Source organism: Anomaloglossus baeobatrachus, chromosome 2, assembly GCF_048569485.1.
Source record: "Anomaloglossus baeobatrachus isolate aAnoBae1 chromosome 2, aAnoBae1.hap1, whole genome shotgun sequence".
Taxonomy (NCBI): domain Eukaryota; kingdom Metazoa; phylum Chordata; class Amphibia; order Anura; family Aromobatidae; genus Anomaloglossus; species Anomaloglossus baeobatrachus.
Window position 1 is genome coordinate 622,878,400 of NC_134354.1, and position 24,440 is coordinate 622,902,839.

The 24,440-nt window shown below is 43.7% G+C and overlaps 1 protein-coding gene across 2 annotated transcripts in view; it reads right to left on the minus strand.

Annotated features, from left to right (window-relative positions):
• Nucleotides 1-24,440, minus strand: part of VWA8 (von Willebrand factor A domain containing 8) — a 532,124-nt gene that overhangs the window by 300,614 nt on the left and 207,070 nt on the right. For both annotated transcript variants that reach the window (XM_075336856.1, XM_075336857.1), the window contains exons 15-18: nucleotides 24,238-24,351; nucleotides 22,560-22,728; nucleotides 18,038-18,115; nucleotides 14,361-14,476 (exon numbers count right to left, since the gene is read on the minus strand). In XM_075336856.1, the coding sequence (XP_075192971.1) occupies nucleotides 14,361-14,476; nucleotides 18,038-18,115; nucleotides 22,560-22,728; nucleotides 24,238-24,351 (477 nt within the window). The remainder of the gene's footprint in view (nucleotides 1-14,360; nucleotides 14,477-18,037; nucleotides 18,116-22,559; nucleotides 22,729-24,237; nucleotides 24,352-24,440) is intronic.

Below are 24,440 nucleotides of genomic sequence, written 5' to 3' on the forward strand. Positions count from 1 at the left end.
TTCCAGCAATTCTGTAGCTTCATTGACTGCACATCAACAGAGCAGGTCTTCCTCATCTGGGCTGCTTAGTTGACGGGACGTCACTTCTGATGTCATACTAATTGAAAGCCGGCCTCCTGCAGTTAGGCAGGAGAGAGCCAGTTGTCAATCAGCATGACAATGGCAGCGGTGCCCCATCAAGAGAGTAGAAAAAAGGAGCTAATCTGTTCACTGGAAGAACTCCATGACCGCTCTAAGCCACCAGAGATCAGCTTCAGGCAGAAAAGGCACGTAGATAGCAACTACCTGCCTGGAAGTTCTTAGAGTATACTAAAAAATAATCAAAGCTCCAGATAACCCCTTTAACCCCTTCAGCCCCGGGGCACTTTCCGTTTTTGCGTTTTTGTTTTTTGCTCCCCTTCTTCCGAGAGCCGTAACTTTTTTATTTTTTCGTCAATCTTGCCATATGAGGGCTTGTTTTTTGCGGGACAAGTTGTACTTTTAAATGAAACCATAAGTTTTACCATATGGTGTACTGGAAAACAGCAAAAAAATTCCAAATGCGGAAAAATTGCAAAAAAAGTGTGATGGCACAATCGTTTTTGGGATGTTTTATTCACGGTGTTCACTATATGGTAAAACTGATGTGTGGGTATGATGCCTGAGGTTGGTGCGAGTTTGTAGACACCAAACATGTATAGGTTTACTTATATCTAAGGCGTTAAAAAAAATTCACAAGTTTGTCCAATAAAAGTGGCGCACGTTTTGCGCCATTTTCCGAAACACGTTGCGTTCTTATTTTTTGGGATCTATGGCTCAATGATGGCTTATTTTTTGCGTCTCGAGCTGACGTTTCTAATGGTACCATTTTTGCGCAGATGCTACATTTTGATCGCCTGTTATTGCATTTTGCGTAAAACTTGCGGCGACCAAAAAACTTAATTTTGGCGTTTGGAATTTTTTTGCCACTACGCCGTTTACCAATCAGATTAATTGATTTTATATTTTGATAGATCGGGCATTTCTGAACGCGGCGATACCAAATATGTTAGATACATAAGTCCAACAATATATGCAGACACACAGCAGTTATCCCTAGTGGGGACACTGCATTGTGTGCCAGAGCTACTCACAAGCAGATTCAAAAACAGGAGAAAACGAGTAGAGCTGCTTCACCAAGATATGTATTTTTATTATTCAACGTCTTAATTTATTTTTTATCAAAAAAGTGGATCCGAAAAAATACATATACACAATACATATGAGATCATAATGGTGGAAAAGTGAGAACAAGAGGAGGGATGTTTAACCCCTTTACGACCGCCGATACGCCTTTTAACGGCGGTAAATAAGGGTACTTTTTCCGATCCGCCGCTTTTTAACGGCGGTCGGAAAAAAGGGTCTAGCGCCCCCCAGAGTCAGAAAATTTCCGGGGTCTCAGCTGCCGGGGGTAGCTGAGACCCTGGAGATCATGATTCGGGCCGGTTTTTCCGGTCCCCGCTCACCTGATGACCGGTATACACCGTATACCGATCATCAAGTTATAGTAAATGACCGCGCCGGTAAAAAATGATTTATCTCCCATCTGGCATGATCAAACATGCCAGATGGGAGATAAATCTTTTTCCCGGTTCCCTCCGGTCCCCCGGTGTCCCCAAAGTGCCCCCCCCGACCCCCAACCCCCTCCCGAAAATCCAAGATGGCCGCGCGCACCGGCGATCACAGCAGCGCGCCGGCCGCATTTCCACTGTTCCTATGGTTTCTGTCGTATGTGCCATAACACATACGACAGAAACCTGCTCCCCAGGCCCTGCCGGGTCCCCCCCTACCCCCCCCCTGGTGTTCCCCGGTGTCCCCCGGTGTCATACATACCTGTCGCAGCTCTGATCCCCCGCGGCCCCCTCCTCCGGCTCCTTCTCTGCAGACTCCGGTCACATGTGCAGAGCAGCTGACAGCTTCCTGTGTTCAGGACGCTGGCTGCTCGCTCTCTGCAGCTGTGACCCAGGGAGGGTGGGTGCAGATTCTTTGCACCCACTCTCCTCAAATGGAGGGTCTGCCCTCCTAGAAAATGGGGGATACGTTCCCTGAACGTGTCCCCCATATTCTAGAAGGTCCAGAGGCGACGTGGACGTCCAAATGGATTATTGTGGATTTTTTTTTTCTTTTCAATAAATTGGTCAATCAGGGAATGTTTTGGGGAGTGTTTTTTCAAATAAATTTTTTTTGTTGTCAATTTTTTTTTTATTACTGTCAATTAGTTATGTCGGGTATCTGATAGACGCCGTGACATAACTAATTGCTGGGCTTGATGCCAGGTGACATTACACACCTGGTATCAACCCCATTCATTACCCCGTTAGCCAACGCACCAGGGCGCGGGATGAGCTGGGGCGAAGCGCCAGAATTGGCGCATCTAATGGATGCGCCACTTCTGGGGCGGCTGCGGCCTGCTATTTTTAGGCTGGGAAGAGTCCAATAACCGTGGCTCTTCCCATCCTGAGAATACCAGACCCCAGCTGTCAGCTTCACCTTGGCTGGTGATCTAATTTGGGGGGACCCCACGTTTGTTTTTTTTTTTTTAATTATTTATTTATAAATAATTAAAAAAAAAAAACAGCTTGGGGAGCCCTCCAAATTGATCACCAGACAAGATGAAGCTGTCAGCTGTGGTTTGCAGGCTACAGCTGTCTGCTTTACCCTAGCTGGCTATCAAAAATAGGGGGGACCCCACGTCATTTATTTTAATTCTTTTTTTTTTTTTTGGGCTAAATACAAGGCTAGGCATCCTTTAGTGTCACATGAAAGGCACTAAAGGGCGCCAGCTTACAATATGCAGGGGGGTGGGACGTTATATATGTTTGACATCTATCCATTCATCCATTGTAGCATTTTACGCTGTGTGCCCACAATCAGGGTTTGCAACGTTTTGGGCGCAGAGTGTTTTCCCTGCGTCCATAACGCTGCGTTGTGCAGTAGAAGCACAGTGGCAGGATTTTTAGAAATCCCGTGCCCACTGTGTTTCTTTTCTCCGCAGCATAAATCGACCTGTGGCGCAGCTTCCCGAGCCTCAGGATGTCAATTTATGCTGCGGAGATGAGTGTTCTTTGCAGGTAGAATAGAACTAAAGTCCACAGCAGCCTGAACCCAAATCGTGGGCATGGGCAGCTGCGTTCTCCCGTGGACAACACTCACATTTCTGCAGGAGGCTGACACTGGGTACTAGACGCCGTGTCGCTGGATCATGGCCACATAGCCTAAAGGCTACTTTACACGCTGCGATATCGGTCCCGATATCGCTAGCGTGGGTACCCGCCCCCATCTGTTGTGCGACACGGGCAATCGCTGCCCGTGCCGCACAACATCGCGCAGATGCGTCACACATACTTACCTGCCCGGCGACGTCGCTGTGACCGGCAAACCGCCTCCTTTCTAAGGGGGCGGTCCGTGTGGCGTCACAGTGACATCACTGAGCGGCCGCCCAATAGAAGCGGAGGGGCGGAGATGAGTGGCCGGAACATCCCGCCCACCTCCTTCCTTCCTCATAGCGGCCGGGAGGCAGGTAAGGAGAGCTTCCTCGTTCCTGCGGCGTCACACATAGCGATGTGTGCTGCCGCAGGAGCGACGAACTACATCGTTACTGCTGCAGTAACGATAATCGAGAATGGACCCCCATGTCACCGATGAGCGATTTTGCACATTTTTGCAACGATGCAAAATCGCTCATCGGTGTCACACGCAGCAACATCGCTAATGCGGCCGGATGTGCGTCACCAATTCCGTGACCCTAACGACTCCGCATTAGCGATGTCGCAGCGTGTAAAGCCCCCTTAACAGTGAGAAATTTTTTGCTACAGCAACAGTTTTGTGAAGTACCTGTGGATTCAAAATGTTTACTATACTCCTGAATAAAATCCTTGAGGGGTCCAGTTTCCAAAATGAGGTCACTTGTGGGGGGTTTCTGATGTATAGGTGCCCAAGGGGCCCTGCTAATGTGACATGGTGCGCGCAATTTACTTCAACTTTTCCAAAATTCAAATGGTGCTCCTTCCATTCCAAGCCCTCCCATTTATCCAAACAAAGGTTTTTGGCCACATGTGTGGTATCCCTGCGCTCACAAGAAATTAGATAACAACCTGTGGGGTACACGTTTTGTTGTTGCCTCTTGAAAAAGTGAAAAATGTGTCGCTAAATCAACATTTTTGTGAAAAAAATGAAAATTTCAATATGGCAACCTAAGCTTATCAAATTCTGTGAAGTATTCGTGGATTCAAAATGCTCAATATACACCTAGATTAAAGCCTTGAGGGGTCTTATTTCCAGAATGGGGTCACTTGTGGGGGACCTCCACTGCTTAGGCACCTCAGGGGTTCTCCTAATGCAACATGGCGTCCGCTATTGATTCCAGCCAATTTTGCAGTCAAATTGCACTCCTTCTCTTCTGAGCCCTGTAGTGTGCCCAAACAGTTGATTTCCACCACATACAAGATATCAACAAACTCAGGAGAAATTGCGCAATACATTTCATGGTGATTTTTTTCCTGTTACCCTTGTGAAAAAAAAGCTACCTGGTTGAAGTAACAATTTTGTGGTAAAATTTTATTTTTTTATTTTCATGGCTCAACGTTATAAACTTCTGTAAAGCACCTGGGGGTTCAGGGTACTCACCAAACATCAAGATAAATTCCTTGAGGGGCCTAGTTTCCAATATGGGGTCACTTGTGGTGTTTTTTTGCTGTTTACGTACCTTAGGGGTCCTCCAAATGCGACATGGTGCCCGCAATCTTTTTCAGCCAAATTTCCTTTCCAAAATTCAAATATTGCTCCTTCCGTTCCAAGCCCTCCCATTTGTCCAAACAAAGGTTTCAGACCACATGTGAGGTATCACCGCGCTCATAAAAAAGTGGGTAACAAACATTGGGGTCAAATTTTTGGAATTACCTCTTGAAAAAGTGAAAAAATTGATGCTAAAGCAACATTTTTGAGAAAAAAATGAAAATTTTCAATGTGACAACGTAACGTTATCAAAATCTGTGAAGTACCTGTGGATCCAAAATGCTCACTATACCCCTAGATAGAAGCCTTAAGGGGTCTAGTTTCCAAAATGGTGTCACTTGTAAGGCGTTTCTGCTGTTTAGGTACCTTGGCGGACATGTAAATGCAACATGGTGCCCGCAATCTATTTCAGCCAAATTTGCTTTCCAAAATTCAAATATTGCTCCTTCTGTTCCGAGCCCTCCCATTTGTCCAAACAAAGGTTTCTGACCACATGTGGGGTATTGGCGCGTTCATAAGAAAGTGGGTAACAAGTTTTGGGGTTCATTTTGTTGTGTTATTTCTTCTAAAAGTGAATAAATTTGGGGTAGAGCAACATTTTAGGTAAAATTTTATTTTTTGCTTTTTTTCATTCCACTTTGCTTTAGTTCCTGTGAAGCACCTGAAGGGTTAATAAACTTCTTGGATGTGGTTTTGAGTACTTTGAGGCGTGCTGTTTTGAGAATGGTGTCACTTTTAGGTATTTTCTGTCACTTAGGCCTCTCAAAGTCACTTCAAATGTGATGTGGTCCCTAAAAAAATGGTTTTGTGAATTTTGTTGAAAAAATGGGAAATTGCTGATGAACTTTGACCCCTTCTAACTTCCTAACCCCAAAACATTTTATTTCAGAAATTGCGCTAATGTAAAGTAGACATGTGGGAAATGTTATTTATTAACTGTTTTGTGTGACATAACTCTCTGGGTTAAGGGCATAAAAATTAAAAGTTTGAAAATTGCAAAATTTTCAAAATTTTCATCAAATTTCCGATTTTTTCACAAATAAAAGCAAAAAATATCGTTCTAAATTTATAACTATCATGAAGTACAATATGTCACGAAAAAACAATGTCAGAATCACCGGGATCCGTTGAAGCGTTCCAGAGTTATGACCTCATAAAGTGACACTGGTCAGAATTGCAAAAAATGGCCTGGTCATTAAGTACAAAACTGGCTTCGTCCTTAAGGGGTTAAAAGACACAAAACATGACCTACAAGGATGCTTATGCAATCAAATATCAAAACAACCACATAGTGGTCACATAGAAAGTATATCAAACAAAGTATACCAAGAGATTAAACTGAGACACTTCTGCATGCCGTACTGGTTTTGTATAGAAACTCTTGGAAGAGATCATGTAAGCATGCAAGAGAGGCTCAGGAGCTGCTCAGGAGCTGCTCAGTGACTCCCTGATGAAGCAACGGCGCACACGCAGTCACCTGTGAAACGTACGTTGGAGTTCTTTGGGGGACTTAACCCCTTCCTCACCTCATAGACCTCCTAGGTTACTTTGCATTTGCAGACTTCTTTGTGGTATGTATGGGGATCCTGCCAAGTTACATGCTCCTTTTGCCGTGGGAAGTTTTCCTGTTTAAATGCTGACCAGCACTGATATTTAATCGGCTAAGTGGGACATTACATTTGGTAGAGATCCTTCTGCAACCACCAGTTGTATTTATAATATCACATGCTGCATGGTTTGAGTATACATATGTGTGAGCTTCAGATGATGTGTAAACATTCTAACTGGTATACGACCGGCCCTGAGTAGACCTCGGCTGAGAACCTCCGTTGTTATATATACGGGTAATGGACATTTTATAAGCCTGGTCTGCTTATGGTGCGGTCATATATTGCTTATTGGGACAGGGGCACGTATGCGTGCTCTTTTGCCTTAATATAATAATTGTAAACACTGATATGCAGCTCCTGAGCCTCTCTTGCATGCTTACATGATCTCTTCCAAGAGTTTCTATACAAAACCAGTACGGCATGCAGAAGTGTCTCAGTTTAATCTCTTGGTATACTTTGTTTGATATACTTTCTATGTGACCACTATGTGGTTGTTTTGATATTTGATTGCATAAGCATCCTTGTAGGTCATGTTTTGTGTCTTTTAAACATCCCTCCTCTTGTTCTCACTTTTCCACCATTATGATCTCATATGTATTGTGTATATGTATTTTTTCGGATTCACTTTTTTGATAAAAAATAAATTAAGACGTTGAATAATAAAAATACATATCTTGGTGAAGCAGCTCTACTCGTTTTCTCCTGTTTTTGATACCAAATATGTGTATATTTATTTATTTTTTAACCCTTTAATTTTCAATGGGGGGAAAGGGGGGTGATTTGAACTTTTAGGATTTTTTTTATTTTTTCTATTTTTTAAAACTTTTTTTTTACTTTTTTTTTTACTTTACTAGTCCCCCTAGGGGGCTATAGCGATCAGCAATCCGATCGCTATTATCTATCTGCTGATCACAGCTATACAGCTGTAAACAGCAGATACAGTCACTTTCTTTTTCCCTCTGTTCCGTGCCGAGGGAAAACGAAAGTGAAACATAGCTACAGGCGTCATCACATGACCCTGTGCTACGATAGCAACCACCGATAGTCACGTGATAACGCACGTGACTTCTGGTGGGGGTGGCGGTAAGTAAAAAACATGGCCGCGGGCATTTAGATCTTGCTGCCAGACTTTGGCAGCAAGATTTAAGGGGTTAATGGCCGCGGGTGGAAGCGATTCCACCTGCGGCTAGCAGGCACACATGTCAGCTCTTGAAAACAGCTGATATGTGTGCTGACCGCCGCCGCCTGCAAGGGGCGGGGCTTAACGGGACACGCTCCATGACGGATATATCCGTCCATGGTCGTGAAGGGGTTAAAACAGTAGGCAATGTGTGAGATCCACTGCACAGCAGCATCTTCACACAATGTTTATGAGGTTTTCAAGATGAAACTGCTTCAGAAAATGTTGGCGTCTCATGTAAGATTTTTTTCCTGAATTGCCTTTTTGCATGTTTTTTTGGCAATAATCTGAAGCCATTTATAAGCTAAGTGCTTTTAATTATTTTTTACTCTACTATTTCTTGACTGTTTTTTTTTCTTAGCATTCTTTTTGGCGATTTGTTCTCCTTATTTTTTTTATTCTTTTTAAAGCCCATTAAACTATCACCAAAAAGCAAGCATTTTTTTAGGCAAAAATGCTCACAAAATATCCCAAAAAATGCTTAGACATCTTTAGGGAGGGTTTTTTTGCCTTCCTGTTAATCTCTATTTGAAAAGGAACCTGTCACCTACTCACCTGCGGAACAGTTCGATACTGTAAGGTCCGATGGGCATAGCTGCTCTCGGGTCCGACGCCTCCTCTATCCTTGTGATTGCCATCCTCCTTGCTTTGTCTGGATGACACATCCTATGTCATCCTCACAGTGCCCTCCATTGTGCTCCTGCATATGCGCACTTTACTTTGCTCTGCTGAGGGCAGAGCAAAGTTCTGTATTGTGCAAGGAAAGATCAAAGAACGCCCATGCCTGCTATTATAGTACTTTGCTCTGCCCTCAACAGGGCAGAGCAAATTGCACGTGCGCAGGAGCGCAGTGGAGGGCACTGTGTGGATGACATAGGAGGCATCATCCACATGAAACAAAGAGGACGGCGATTGCACAAGATGAAGGAGGCGCCAGAACCAAGTGCAGCGAAGCCCATCAGATCAGACCGTATTGGACTTCCCCGCAGGTGAGTAGGTGACAGATTCCCTTTAAAGTATGAAGCGTGTTCCAAGTGGAAATGCTGAGAACATACAAGCATTTCAAGATAATTTCAGGAAATATAGCAATGGACCTCAGAGAAAGATACCAGTTTCAAGTGAAGAATAATGGGCTTATTAAAACATCTCAACATACAACACATTTTGGTGTCTTTAGAAGCCTTTATGAAGCATTAGAGACACATGTACACATATATATATACTATCATGAAAGGAGATTTCTTTAAATGCCATAAAAAGGGCGCCACATGTACATGTCCATGCCCCCCAAAGGTCGATACGATTGAAACAAAGCATTATCATGAAATATAAAATTATAATTAAAACACAATGGTATTCATATAAATTAATAATTTTTTTTAATATCTAAATTAATCATTCGGCATTTGATAAAGTATCACATAACATCCTCGTTGAAAAAATGATCAAGTACAGAATCAACCAAAAAATTAGTCAGATGCATTCACAATCGGCTTAATGATTAGGCACAACGAGTAATACTAAATGGCTACACATCGAACTGGAGGAAAGCTAAAAGCGGGGGTCACAAGGCTCTGTCCTGGGCCCAGTGCCGTTTATTATCTTTGTAAATGATCTGGACAACGTTATTATGGGGGAACTCATAAATTCTGCACATCAAACTAAGATAGGAGGAGTAGCCAACACTACAGAGGAAAGAAAGCGTATTCAAAAGGATCTAGACACAGTTGAGCAATGACACACTCGAACACACTAGACACACAGCGACCATAATATGGTAAGTTTCAATGTTATATTCAATAAAACATTTCAAATGGGAAATGCAAAAATCTGGAACTTTAGGAAAGCTGATTTAAACAAATTAAAGGAAGAGCTTAATTGAGTAGACTGGGACCATGACATGACAACTGGGGAAACCAAACACAGGTGGGGCATGTTTAAAGATATACTACTAGAATTCTGTAGAAGACTTATACCCTCTGGCAATAAAATTTCCAAGAATAAAAAGAAACCACTGTGGATAAGTAGGACAGTATAAAGTATAATAAAACAAAAAACGAAGGGAATTCAAAATCTCGAAGGCTGAGAATACAGAAACAACACTGAAATGTAAAAAGAAATTAGGCTAAGTTAGATACTGGAAAAAAAAAATGGCCAGCAAAATATAAATAAATTCCAACTTTTGTTTAAAAATATATCAATGCCAAAAAGAAAAAAAATGGATGGTATTGGTCCCTTAAGAGATAATAACAATATAATTATAGAGGACAAAGAAAAGGTTGAGATATGAAACAGGCACTTTTCACTCATGTTCATCAATGAACTGCTGTTCAGAAGTCATAGGTCTTCATTAATGATGAGCAAGCACTACAATTCTCAGGTTCTTGATACTCATTAACCCCTTCAGCCCCCAGCCTATTTTGACCTTACTGACCTCGCCATTTTGTACAAATCTGACCAGTGTCCTTTTATGAGGTTATAACTCTGGAACGCTTCAACGGATCCCGGCAGTTCTGAGATTGATTTTTTGTGACATACTGTACTTCATGAAAGTGGTAAATTTAGACCGATTTTTTTGCGTTTATTTTTGAAAATTTCGGAAATTTGGTGAAAAGTTTGAAAATTTCACAATTTTCAAAATCTGAAATTTTATGCCCATAAATCTGAGATATGTCACAGAAAATAATTACTAAATAACATTTCCCACATGTCTACTTTACACCAGCGCAATTTTCGAAACCAATTTTTTTTTTCATTAGAAGGGGTCAAAGTTCATCAGCAGTTTCTAATGTTTCCAACAAAATTTACATGAAAAAATTTTTTAGGGACCACATCACATTTGGAGTGACTTTGAGGGGCCTAGGTGACAGAAAATACCCAAAGGTGACACCATTCTAAAAACTACACCCGTCACACTGCTCAAAACCATATCCAATAAGTTTATTAACCCTTTAGGTGCTTCACAGGAACCAAAGCAATGTGAAAGAAAAAATTTAAATTTTACTTTTTTTTTTTACACAAAAATGTTTCTTTAGTCATAAAATTTAGCATTTGCACATCATGAAAAAATGCACCACAAAATGTATTGTGCAATTTCTCCTGAGTACACAGATACCTCATATGTGGGGGATATCAATGTTTGGGCGCACAGAAGGGCTCGGAAGACAAAAAGCGCCATTTGACTTTTTGAATGGAAAATTAGCTTTAAAAGCCAAATGGCGCTCAATGACTGGCCGAAGTTTGAACAGTCTAACAAAATATGGGTCATTGCTGGGAAGGTTGTCTGCATTGTCCCAAAAATGGAGAAACTTATGAATGGCCTCAAACCGTTTGTGGGTCATGACCATGCCAAATATTGGAGTTTGATATAAAATATCAGTACTCCAGTATTGGCGAATTTCTGGTTTCTTCACAATGCCCATGTGAAGGACCAGGCCCCAATATTTCATCATTTCTACCGAGTCAATGGGACTCCACATAGAATATGATGAATTTGTGTTTTCGGCCAAAAATTGCTGAGCATACAAGTTAGTTTGCTCCACCATAAGACTGATAATTGACTCAGGGAAAAAGACTTTGAAAAACTCTATTTCCCTGAAATTGGCAGTCTCAAACTGGATTTCTGATTGGGCAACAAAATCAGGAATCCATGGAGCAAAATTTTCAGGGACAGGGGCACTAACGCTAGGATGGGCGTGACTAGCGCTAGGTTGGGGGTTACTCACACTTGGCTGTGGGTCTTCCTCCATGGCTTCTGGCTCTTCTCCCCCCTGCCTCCGGCTCCGGATGATCTCTTGACCTGCGATGTCTTCGTGATGGCGAGTCTGTGTTGGTGGAGGAGGAAGAGTGGGAGGAATAGAGAAAAATGGGGTCCTTCCCCTCACTATCAGCTTCAGAGGCAATAAAGGCATATGTCTTCTCAGCTAAGTACATCCTTTGGGACTGGGACAAGTGGGACATTTTGTGTGTGCTGTGTGCGTGTGTAAAAGAAAAACCCTAAACTTTATAACAGTGTGCGTGTGTATGTGCGAGTGTTTAGTGAAACTTTCTACTGCAGGAGGGGGCTGACGGGCGCGGGGAGGGCAGGAGGGGGCTGAGATGATGCAGGAGCCATCAGCAAGGGGCATGATCACAGTGGCAGGGCGCAGGTGATCACTGGGGCACAGGGGCAGTGGTGATCGCAGGGGCTGTGGTGGGCGCAGGGGCGGTGGTGATTGCAGGGGCGCAGGTGATCGCCCCTGCACCCGCCCCTGCGATCACCACTGCCCCTGCGATCACCTGCGTCCCTGCGATCACAGTGGCAGGTGGGGCGCAGGAGAAATCGCTGGGGCGCAGGGTCGATCGCTGGGACACAGGGGCGATCACAGGGTCGATCGCTGGGACACAGGGGCGATCACAGGGGCGATCGCTGGGGCGCAGGAGCAATCGCTGGGGCGCATGGTCGATCGTTGGGACACAAGGGTGATCGCTGTGACGCAGGGGCAATCGCAGGGGCGATCGCTGGGGCGCAGGGGCGATCGCTGGGGTGCAGGGGCGATCGCTGGGGTGCAGGGGCGATCGCTGGGGCGCAGGGGCGATCGCTGGGGTGCAGGGGCGATCGCTGGGGTGCAGGGGCGATCGCTGGGGCGCAGGGGCGATCGCTGGGGCGCAGAGGTGATCGCTGGGGTGCAGGGGCGATCACTGGGGCGCTTGGGCGATCGCTGGGGCAATCGCTGGGGTGCAGGGGCGATCGCTGGGGTGCAGTGGCGATCGCTGGGGCACAGGGGCAATCGCTGGGGCGCAGGGGCGATCGCTGGGACGCAGGGACGATCGCTGGGATGCAGGGGCGATCGCTGGGATGCAAAGGCGATCGCCAGGGCGCAGGGGCTATCGCCGGGGCGCAGGGGCGATCGCAGGGGCAATCGCTGGGGCGCAGGGGCAATTGCAGGGGCGCAGGGGCAATCACTGGGACGCAGGGGTGATCGCTGGGACGCAGGGGCGATTGCTGGGATGCAGGGGCGATCGCTGGGGTGCAGGGGCAATTGCTGGGACGCAGGGGCAATCGCTGGGGCGCAGGGGTGATCGCTGGGGCGCAGGGGCGATCGCTGGGACGCAGGGGCGGGGGGGTGATCACTAGGGCGGGGGTGTTTTGGGGTGACCACTGGGGCAGGTGATCACTAGCAGTAGTCACTCACACCAGCCGGCTGGCAGAAGCCAGGGGACCGGCGGTGAATGATCCCAGGGAGCGGAGGTCGGGGAAGGCAGCGGAGGTCGGTGTGGGGGTGGTGGAATCGGACGGTGGGATGCGCGGAGGACGGTGGGGTGGGGCGCGTAGGACGGCGGGGGGAGCGGAGGACGGCGGGGGGGGAGCGTGACACAGCAGAGTAAAGTGGGGAACAGCACAGAGGGGAGGGAAAGAAAGCACAGAGGGGAGTGAATCTTACCTGATGGCGATCAGTGGCAGCAGATAGCAATCGGTGGCGGCACATCACGGTGGCAGCAACAGGGGACCCTCCTCTTCATCGTCGCCGTCCACGGCCAAGATGCGGCTGAAGAGGGCAGGCACCCACTGGTAACACCTCCCCTCCACATTTGATTAGAGGGATAGCGTCACATGGACGCTAGCTCCAATTAGATCGGGGGGGTGGGGACATCACAGAGGTCTCCCTGCTCCAGGCAATGGCAGATAAAACTGCATCAACAGCCATGGCTGGATTGTAATATTTCACCAAGTTTCATTGGTGAAATATTACAATTGTTCTGATTGAAAGTGAAAATTACATTTTCAACTGCCAATCAGAGCGCTCGTGGCCACCGCGGGGCAATGCCATCCCCCTGAGCTCAGCTACAGGTCCTCACGTAGCTGGAGCGCTGGTGACATTTCAGTAAACCCGGTCACCAGCGCTGCAGGAACGGAAACCTGCCATGACGCATACGGTGCATCAAAGGTCAGGAAAGCACAAGGTTTCATGACGCATACGGTGCGTCAAGAGTAGGGAAGGGGTTAAGAGCAGTTGGATGATCAGAAGGGTGGGACTCGAGTACCCAAGTATAATTGAAGCCAATCGGGGACTTGATCATTTTTCCAGGAAATCTTCCAGAAAAATGCTCGAATCCCTGATTGACTTCCATTATACTTCCATTATACTCCAGTACTCAAGTCGCGCCATTCGAGCATCTAACTGCTCTTAACGAGTACCGAACAACCGAGCATGGTAGTGCTTGCTCATGACTACACCTGATATAAGTATCTTAACACAAGGAACATATGCCTGTGTCTGAGCAAATTAAACATTGACAAATTCCCTGGGCCAGATGGCATTCATCCACAGATATTGAGGGAATTGAGCTCAGTAATTAACAGACTCTCTTGTAACAGGTTTGGTGCCATACCATTGGTGGATGGCTGACGAAATACCGATATTAGACAAAAAAACAATACTAAGGACCAGGGGTCACTAACTGCAGGTTACAGAACGGTGATTCCGGCAGATAAATAGGAAACCGTTTGTTACAGTTAGAGCAGTCAGACTGTGGAATGTCCTACGGCAAAAGGTAGTAAAAACACACACCATAACAACTTTTAAAAAAGGGTTGGATGATTTCCTCAGTACAAAGAACATTGTGGGTTATAGATAATTTAAAAACAAAAGAATTGTAATTGGTGAAGAAAGGTTGAACTTGACGGCACTTGGTCTATTTTCAACCTATGTAACTATGTATGGAGGGACTGGGACACACAACTGATAATTACAAATATATACATATATACACACACACACACACACACACACACACTCACACACACACACACACGGTAATATGGTGACAAAACTCACCTTGAGAGGCACGCCTTATTAACAGCATGATGAAGATTCTCATCTGGATATTGAGACAATCGCCTGCAAATCCGAAGTAGCTGTCTAGTAGATAATGATGAAGCTAAAGATTGTGTCTGTCAGGGAAATTAGATAAAGATAATGACAAACTGTCTTTTCCTTATTTTTAATAATGAAGATGGTTGACTGTCACTAATTTAGGTTCATAAAATTGGTTTACATAACTTTTAGGCGGTTTATATTTTTATTTCCAAATTATGTTGCTCTGTTCTGTTTAAAGGAACAGACACATATAATTCATGTGTGAAAATGTTTTGCTGCGTTACTTATGTTATGGAAGCAGTGGGTTACATTGATTATTAAGGGACCGTCTGGGTGCCATTATTTGTCAGTACATAGAACGGAGGAAAAATATTTGCATGTTGAGACTGTATAAAGGAGACCAAAAACGACTTAATAGTCAGATATCACTTTCTATGTGGAGGGCATTAGCATCTTTAAGGTTTTGTACAGTAGACACATTGTGCAGTTGTATTACCTGAATCTAGTCTTGCTTTAAGATGTCTTGAGAAAGGCAACAATAAGATGAAACCAGCTGGAGATCACTTACCTGAGAGACCACTCTACATGCTATACTGGAGAATTAAATTAGCTGTAAAGGTGCTAGAAGTGAAACGTCATACAAGTATTGACTAAACTGCTCATGTATATCGTTCTATTCCATCTTACAGAATGAGCCAGAGAACAAAACAATAAGTTCACAGGAAAAAAGCCAGAGACAGGTGTCAGACTAAAAATACAATAAAAGACCTGGATGCACATGATTGGAAAGTTGGGACAATGTATTCTGCAGAAAATGATTTTTCAGTGTTCTGCTTTGAAACGTCTAAAAATAAGCTCAGACAGACAGTTTTTTGCTGATAGCCAGCCAGCATTTTGAGATTTATTTCCTTAGCACTATCTATTTATAGAAATACACTTTTTTGAGCATTGTGTTCCTAATAAATTCCATGTGTCTGTATATCTCATTTTCCATTCTCTTTTACTGTGTTTCAGTATCTACTAAGAAACCTCTTTTTATCAAGTCATATGTTAGGGAAAGAGAATTTGCTGTAAGCAGTATCTTTTCGTAGGGTTAAAGGGAACCTGTCACCTGAATTTTCACTATGAAACTAAAAGATCCCCTTCTGCAGCTCCTGGGCTGCATTCTAGAAAGGTTCCTCTTGCTACTGTGCCCCCTTTCAGACCTAAATAAACACTTTATAAAATCTTACCTTTTGGTATGCTAATGAGGTTGGCTGGCCACGGGGGCGTGCTGTTTTTTTTCCGTTATCCCCCCTCCTGCCGCTGTTCGCCGTCCCCCTGTGTTGAGTTACATCGATGAAGCCGCCGCCCTCATGTTACGCAAGGCTCCTGAAGTCTCGCACATGCCCAGTGGCACTATCACTGGACTGAGCGCTGTTCAAATTGCGAGTGCCGGTGATGTAATTGCGCAGGCGCGAGACTATGGGCAGCGCTGTGAATGTCATCACCAGCGTCATCCAATTACCCGCCCATAATCTCGTGCCCGAGCTTTTCCCTCTGCCTCCACTGTTATTTGCTAGCGCTGGCCATATCATCCACGTTACCCATTACCGCGGGCACGAGATTATGGGCGGGTACTTGGATGACGCTGGGGATGACATTCACAGCGCCGCCCATAATCTCGCGCCTGCACAATTACATCACCGGCGCTCGCCATTTGAATAGCGCTGTCCCGCGATAGTGCCACTGGGCATGCGCGAGACTTCAGGAGCCTTGCGTAACATGAGGGCAGCGGCCTCATCAATGTAAATCAACACAGGGGGACGGTGAACAGCGGCAGGAGGGGGGATAACGGAAAAAATACAGCCCGCCATCGTGGCCACCAAACCTCATTAGCATACCAAAAGGTAAGATTTTATAAAGTGGGGTTTTTTTTACGTCTAAAAGGAGGGCCAGTAGCAAGATGAACCTTTCTAGAATGCAGCCCAGGAGCTGCAGAAGGGGGATTCTTTTAGTTTAATAGTGAAAATTCTGCTGACAGGTTCCCTTTAATTAAAATGAAAATCAGACAATTTCCCGGGTCCATCTCTGATCCTCCACCAGTGCTCCCAGTGTCTGCTATTGGATGCAAAAAAGACGCCACATCAAGAATGCGGCGGCCAATGAGTGAGCTCAGCAACTCAGACCGGAGAATGTACACAGGCAGAGCCGCTGAGGTCAACCAATACCAAATGTTGGGAGCAGCAGCGAACATAGGGGTGAGGAGTAAAGCGCGGACTAGAGTTTATCGGAAAAGGGGCATTTCTTTCAACCATTTCGTAACCAGCCTTTTATGTGCCATTTTTTGCTCCAGTCTTATCAACATTGCATTCCAAAAGCCATAACGTTTTAACATTTTAATTGTTGCTGAATGAAGAATTGCTTTTTTGGGGATTAGCTATATTTTTCAATGGCACCATTTTGGGGTACATATAAATAATTTAATAACTTTTATTATCTCTTTCTTGTGGAAATGGGAAAAATAATTGACTTTAAAGGGGTATTCCCATCTCCAAGATCCTATCCCCAATATCTAGTAGGAATAATAATAATAATAATAATAATAATAATAATAGTGAACAACTGCAAATAGAAATACAGTATAGTTCTGAAAAGCTATATCACTTACTTTATGTACAGGGCATTACATTAGCTTAGGTATCCATGATTAGCAACTAACTGACTGTCACTATATGAGTGGTCATAACCATGGATACCTAAGCTACTGCAATGCCCTGCACATGAGGTAAGCGACATAGTGAATCAAAACTATACTACATTTCTAATTTGAGGTATTATGTAATATTATTATTGTTACACCTATTACATATTGTGAAAGGATCATGGGAATACCCTTCAATTACAACGATATCAAATACATTTTTGTTTTCATGTTTTACTACTTTGTCACAATAAAACACTCAAGGGGGTTCACATGTTGCATCTGCATCAATTTTTAAAACATACAACAATCAAAACTACAGCACATTGAGTGAACATACTCCTAAAATAAGTGATTTTTTTTTTTTTTTAATTGTTACCATATTTTGAGAGATATAGCTTGGAATTTTTTCATCAATGGATCTGTGTTAGGCATGTTTTTTTCTTTTTGCAGAATGAGATGATTATTTTAGTTTGGGGTATATATGTTTTTTTTTTATTCCACGATGTGGAAGTGGATAAACAAAAACTAGCAATCATGGAATTTTGTATTTTTACTATAAAGGTTAAATAATATTATTTATATTACAGTATTTACAGATGCAGCAATACGAATTATACCCACTTTTATATATATATATTTTACTACCTTTGCACTTTTTAAAAAGTACTAATTTATTGTCTCATCTCTGCATTTTAATAGTTACAACTTTTGTAGCTATATGTAGATTTTTTTTTTTCCAGGATAAGATACACTTTTCCTCTTGTGTCTTGTGAGACTATGCATTTTTTATGAGCCTCTCTGTGATTAAGATAATATATTCACATTTTTGTTCTGACTATTAAGGTCACAAATAGAAATAAAATAAATACTTTTATAATATAAAATTTTGGGGGGATAAAACATTTTCTTTCTTTTTTTTTATGTAAGAATACCGTGTATCAGAACTTACCGTGGGGTCCTTTGTATCTCGGAGCTTGTGTGTTAATGTTAATAATTGCTCAACAACTTCATTTGGGACATTTGGTACCTTGGAATAAACAATGTAAAAAAACGTTCAACAAAATTTGGTTAATATGTGAGTAATTGTCATTTTGTGGAAAAATTCAATGTAGTTCAATACATAGAAGGTAGCAATCCATATTGTTTCCTCAATGATGGTGATAATCTAAATAACAAATAAACAGAGTCTGGACTAGTAGGTCCAGAGAAAAGAAGCTAGAAAATGCTTTATAAAACACTAACTTTATGGGTGACTAATTAAAAATGAACAATTAAAATTCAGCAAAAGTGTATATAGACAAGAGAGTGTTGTGTGTAGCTACAAACAAATGCACAGAGTAGTCAGTAAAGAAATATATGTAACGAAATACAAATAAAGTGCAAAAAACATTGCAGAGATTGCACATAATGTGCAAATGGCAGATTAAGTATTTCAAAAGATATTTACCTAAAGGCAGTGTTAGAATAGTGTGCCAGCAGCCATATCCCTACAACAACACGTTTCGCCCCTCCCCCAAAAAAGCAGGGCGAAACATGCGTATGAGTGGAGGCACGTGGCTCCTGGCACACTATTCCAACACTGACTTTAGGTAAATATCTTTTGATATACTTAATCTTCCATCTGCACTTTAGAAAATGTATAAACCTTAATGCAATTTTCTAGGGTGGTGCAATTAAACCTGCATTTGGCCCTTTTTCAGAGTCTCCTAAAATAGCGATTTTTATGTCTCATTTATAGGACCATGATATGAGCATCTAAGGGCGGCTTTGCACACTACGACATCGCAGGTGCAATGTCGGTGGGGTCAAATCGAAAGTGACGCACATCTGGCGTCACTTGCGATGTCGTAGTGTGTAAATCCTAGATGATACGATGAACGAGCGCAAAAGCTCGTTATCGTATCATCGGTGCATGCTCCGACATTTCCATAATGCCGATGGCGCGACAGGTATGATGTAGTTCCTCGTTCCTGCGGCAGCGCACATCGCTGTGTGTGAAGCCGCAGGAGCGAGGAACATCACCTTACCTGCTGCCAGCGGCTATACGGAAGGAAGGAGGTGGGCGGGATGTTTACATCCTGCTCATCTCCGCCCCTCCGCCGCCATTGGCCGCCTGCCGTGTGACGTCGCTGTGACGCCGTACGACCCGCCCCCTTAGGAAGGAGGCGGGTCGCCGGCCAGAGCGACGGTTGCAGGGCAGGTGAGTGCGTGTGAAGCTGGCGTAGCGATAATTATCGCTACGCCAGCTATCACAAGATATCGTACCTGCGACAGGGGCGGGGACTATCGCGTGCGACATTGCAGCATCAGCTTGCGATGTCGCAACGTGCAAAGCCCGCCTAAGACTATTTCTTTCTCTGGATTCAAGTGTAATACCCTACAGCACCCACTGGCTTATGTGCAATCTCTGCAGTGTTATTTTGCACTTTATTGGAATACAGTTGTGGCGCCCCTGACCTGGTCAGGCACCACTGAGTACTGCACCCATGCTGGGGACAGTACAATACAGGTAATCCAGAAGGCTGACCGAGGTGTGACTACACAGGCGCATAGTGATCAGGTCTCACACATGTACCTTTGAGAGGACCCCTGGGGATCCCAGGAGGGGGCAAAGCCTTCACCTCCACTTGAGGAGTGGAGGGGGCGAAGCCTCCATCTCCACTCAAGGGGTGTGGTAGAGAGCCTGGTTGCTAGGTGACGTAGGCAAGAACAGGAGAGGAGGGAACAGTGAGTCAGTTTAGTGTGCAGCTCAGGGAAAGCAGACGTGAGGAGCAGACCCTGGAGCTGTTGCAGTCTAACAGCGTCCGCGCAGTGACTACCGACGGGGGAGAACGGTCACCTAGTAGTGCTATCCGAAATCCACACACAGCTAAAGAGAGAGCAACGGAGTGGGAAGTAAGGAGACTGCCAGGGAGTTACTAGGCCCAAACGGGTAGCAGGTCCCAGTGCGGAGATAGATCCAGCTTTCTTCTGCCAAACCTGCTTGAGGGGGCACTTCACACCCCCAAGACAACACCACAGAGTCCGCAGCCACGTAGCAAAGCGAGGGCCCATAGTTCACAGGAGGCAAGCTGCCGGAGTGTCCTGGTCCAGGCTACAAGCAAACGGGCCAAAACGAAGGGGAGAGAGGCACCAGCAACTTCCCTGGGTGACCCCCATAGGGACTAAAAGTCGGGGTTACCCCAAAACGTAAAGGGCTAAGGAAGGCGAGTCGGTAGCCACCCTCATCAGTCAGCCTGAAGGATACCTGGTTCCAGCCTGGTTCATCCCAGCTACGCCCGGGTTACTCACCCTGCCATCAACAGTGAGTAAAACCCCTGAAAGACATTCTGCTTGTGTTGAGTTATTCTGCGCCTTGTGGTTCCACACACTTACACAGGGGCCTGGGGCTTGCCTCACTCTCAGGAGGCTATTACAACTGACTGCACCCACCATCAGCCCCAGGCATCCCTTAATCTGCAGTGGCGGTCCCCACTGACCGCAATTCTGAGAGTGGCGTCACGACAATCCTAAATAGAAGATCTCCTACCTGTGACAAGATCCAGCTGCGTGGAGTCCCTGAAGGTAATGCACCGACACAACACTTGTGGGGCCACACACAGTTACATATGTTCCTTTACTTACTACTCTGATTGTGCATTTGTTTGTAGCTTTACCACACTCTCTTGTCTATAAACACTTTTGCTGAATTTTAATTGTTCATTTTTAATTAGTCACCAATAAAATGATTGTGTTTAATAAAGCATTTTCTAGCGTCTTTTCTCTGGTCATACTAGTCCACTTCTTGGCTAGGTCCTTCCCGGAGGGCTATCTGGCTATTTTCTGTGTCGAGACTCCTAACAGATGCTCCACGGACCTTTTTTTGATTTGCATACTTCCCAGGGGGCAATGCACCTAGGATTTCACTGTGTTGAGCGCCTTCGCTGGCTGCCGGCAGTGTTTTCTCAGCTGGTCTCACAGAGATCAGTGATTGTTTTGTCTTGTTAGTCCAGTATTGGTTTGTTTACGTAGCACACAAAAGCTTTGCTTTTTCCAAGAAAGTTTTGTTTGATTTTTCTGACCATTCTTGAGAGGTATAATCTAAATAACTTACCAAAAACACCAATGCACATAAACACTATAGATGATCTCTGTATAGAAACCCACTAACGGTAATTTAGAAAGTGGAGTAAATGACGGAAATCCATAGAAAAAATGTTTTTAAATGTTAGATTCATAGCAAAACCTCATAACACCAGATACCATCTCTGATGATCCACATAATTGTTAGATCAGGAACTTGAGGTTGCGGCACAGCTGAAAACTCGCGCTCTTTGGATTAAACAATTAAACATAATTCTATGGCAAAATGTAGGAGGGTGGAAGTAGTTTTTAAAGGGTGACCTGCCACAATGTATGGCCACACCCTTACAGGGGTTGTCTGGTCTAAATCCACAAGTCTGCAGTCCCTCTATTTGTCACTCTATGTGACTGCAGTTTGGAGAATCCTCACATCACACGCACTGTAAGGATTCGCTGGTGTCAGAGATAGGAACGTGGCCACGAGTATACGATATGCATTCCACCAGCCACATTCTGACTAGCGGGGCACTGCCTTATTAAATGCAAGTGAAGTAGTAGATATGACGTTTTCATTAACTTTCTCTGACATGTTTTGGGGCGGGTGCATTGACATTAACTACATGGATTACTCCATCAAAACTCCATGATTGTGATAGGTTGTGTTGTCACAGATTAAGAGCAGTATCTAAATGGTTAAATAGTTGTGATGGGATTTAGCTTCAGTCGCTGTTATTAGAGGAAGCTGCCAGCTGTATTACACAGACGGCACTCGCTCTGGTTGGAGAGGGTCAGCTCCTGAACCTGCTCCACACACCTCCACCTGATGTAGGCTGTACCGGTAGATCATATGTAAAGAACGGATTATAGAAAGATGGTTCTTGGACTAAAGATCTTTGGTCTGACAAAAGGACAAAAACATATGACTGAATTTGTTCAAAATGTTGGAAGTGTGCTATCAGCTAAAACAATCTTTTCCTATTAAATTTTGCCCACCAAACAATTGGTATGCTTCAGATCATTAGTTTATATCACTTTTAAGCGACTGCACATGGACAACTTTAGTTCTTTACATAACTATTTACTGTGGTGATCCTTGTTACCACCTCAAAGTTCCAAAAAGACAACCTTTTTTCATATGCCTTAGTAGAACAATCATTTCAGCCAATACACATGGTGGTTGTGAAACCCTTTGAAAAGTTTTTAAATGTAAGAAATTACTTGATGTAAAATCTAATTAAAAGTCACTTGCTGCTCTTCTGAATTTTTGAACATGTACTGTAAATGACTGCAGAAGGCTCATTAAGCACTAACTCCTTGAACTCAGTATTGATTAAAACTGACAACTGGAATTATTTTACAGCGTAATTAGCACACTACAAAAAAAATCTAAAGATCACAGTCTTCCGTACCATCTCCCTCATTATCTGAACCTCCTCTTGTCTGGTTGATGGTTTCACATTGTGATACAGAAACATGGTGAGAAGCTCTGGACCCAACCACTGCTGAGTGGTACTGCCAACAACTGGTGGTTCTGCCAAGGCGATTATTCTAAAAGAAGGGTGTATGGGAAAGATAGACCTGTAGAGAGAATAACCAGATGTTACAATTCTTTTAGTACTGGTCCCAAATGGAACGGGCAGCAGAGTTTTAAAAAGCATTCATGACAAAAGTAAAAACTAATCTTAATTCTCCATTTATTTCTCTTTTATGAAAACAATAACATTATGTTAAAACAATAAACATAGAAAAGTATTGTTGTTGCTTCACAATGCAATAAAAACGTTGAGAAATCCATAGTCTTCTTTAGGTCTATTACTCAATTTACTTATAATATAGATCCAATAATTTCACAGTGCTTTACAGTTATCATCATGTCTTCAGAGTGTGGGAGGAAACTTTCACAAACACGGGGATAACAAACAAACTGCTTGCGAATGTTTCCTTGATAGGATTTGAACCCAGGACCCCAGTGCTGCAAAGATACAGTCCTAATGACCTAGCCACCATACTTCTCTAGGCTAGGAGGTCAGTCGTGTCCCTACTCCTCCATCTCACTGTACTACTTGCTGGAGAAGGAGTCTCCCTCTTCTGTATGTCAATGATATTAAGCCCCAGCCATTAGCTAGTTCCGCCTATGTGCCAAAATACAAAAGACTGATAATGGATGTTGGCAAGTTTTGCGTCTATTTACTTCAACACATTAATTTCTAGATTTATGGACTCCTACAAGTTTTCGATTGACAGATACCCTGGACTAGCCACTTTAATTAGATGTCAAAGCTTAAAAACCCAAGTTAATGGAGATAGCAGTTATCATCCATGTCTTATAATATATAAATTTGACAAAACATGTATTAATAGGGTCTTATAAAGTGGAAATCACTAAAATCACATTATGAATAGAGAGGATTGGGGAGGGGGGGATCTCCCATCATTTTCATGAAAAAGATGCCACAGTACTGGATAATTGCAATTCATAGCTGCAGACTTGTTAGAGGACCCATGTTTACTTCTGTCTACCAATTAAAGCACTTAAAACATGGAACATCAAAACATTTTCTTAATCATCCTGCAGATGGCTGGTACATGTTTGATGCTCACCAGAGTCAGTGATAACACAAGGATACAGTATTGGAAGGCAATACGCTGGGTTCTGCTTGGAAACCCTTGGTACTGGCATCCAATGTTATTAAGACACTTACTGCCTAAACATTGTACTGACCTAGTACACTCCTTCATGGCAAAAATATTCACTAATGGCAGTGGCCTCTTTCAGGAGGATAATGATCCCTGCCACACAGCAGCATTTGTTCATGGATGGTTTGTGGAACATGACAAAATGTCAAGTTGATGTCTTAACTTTCAAACTTTCCAGATTCCAATACTATCTATGATGTGCTAGAAAAAACAAGATTTATCCAAGATCTAAGGTTCGCAAATTATTGGACATTCAAAATGAAAAGGATGACTTCACAGGTCCAGAAGGGACCATACCTCAAAGGGATAAAGCTGTATTTGAGACAAAGTAATATATTAGGTAGGTGATTTTAAGGTAATGGCCGATCGGTGTACATAGGTGTAATTTACCTTTCTTGGAGCTCTGCATCTGACAGCTGTAACTCGTTCTTTAAAAACTGATACCGATCTCCTCTAAGTAGCCTGGTACCATCATAAAGAGTCAACTCTCGGTCGTGAATTAACCTATAAAAACAAGACAAGATACATTAATTCACGCAAAAAATAAACTTTGTTTATGCCAAGAATACTGCACAGCCAGTGCTTCAGTTACC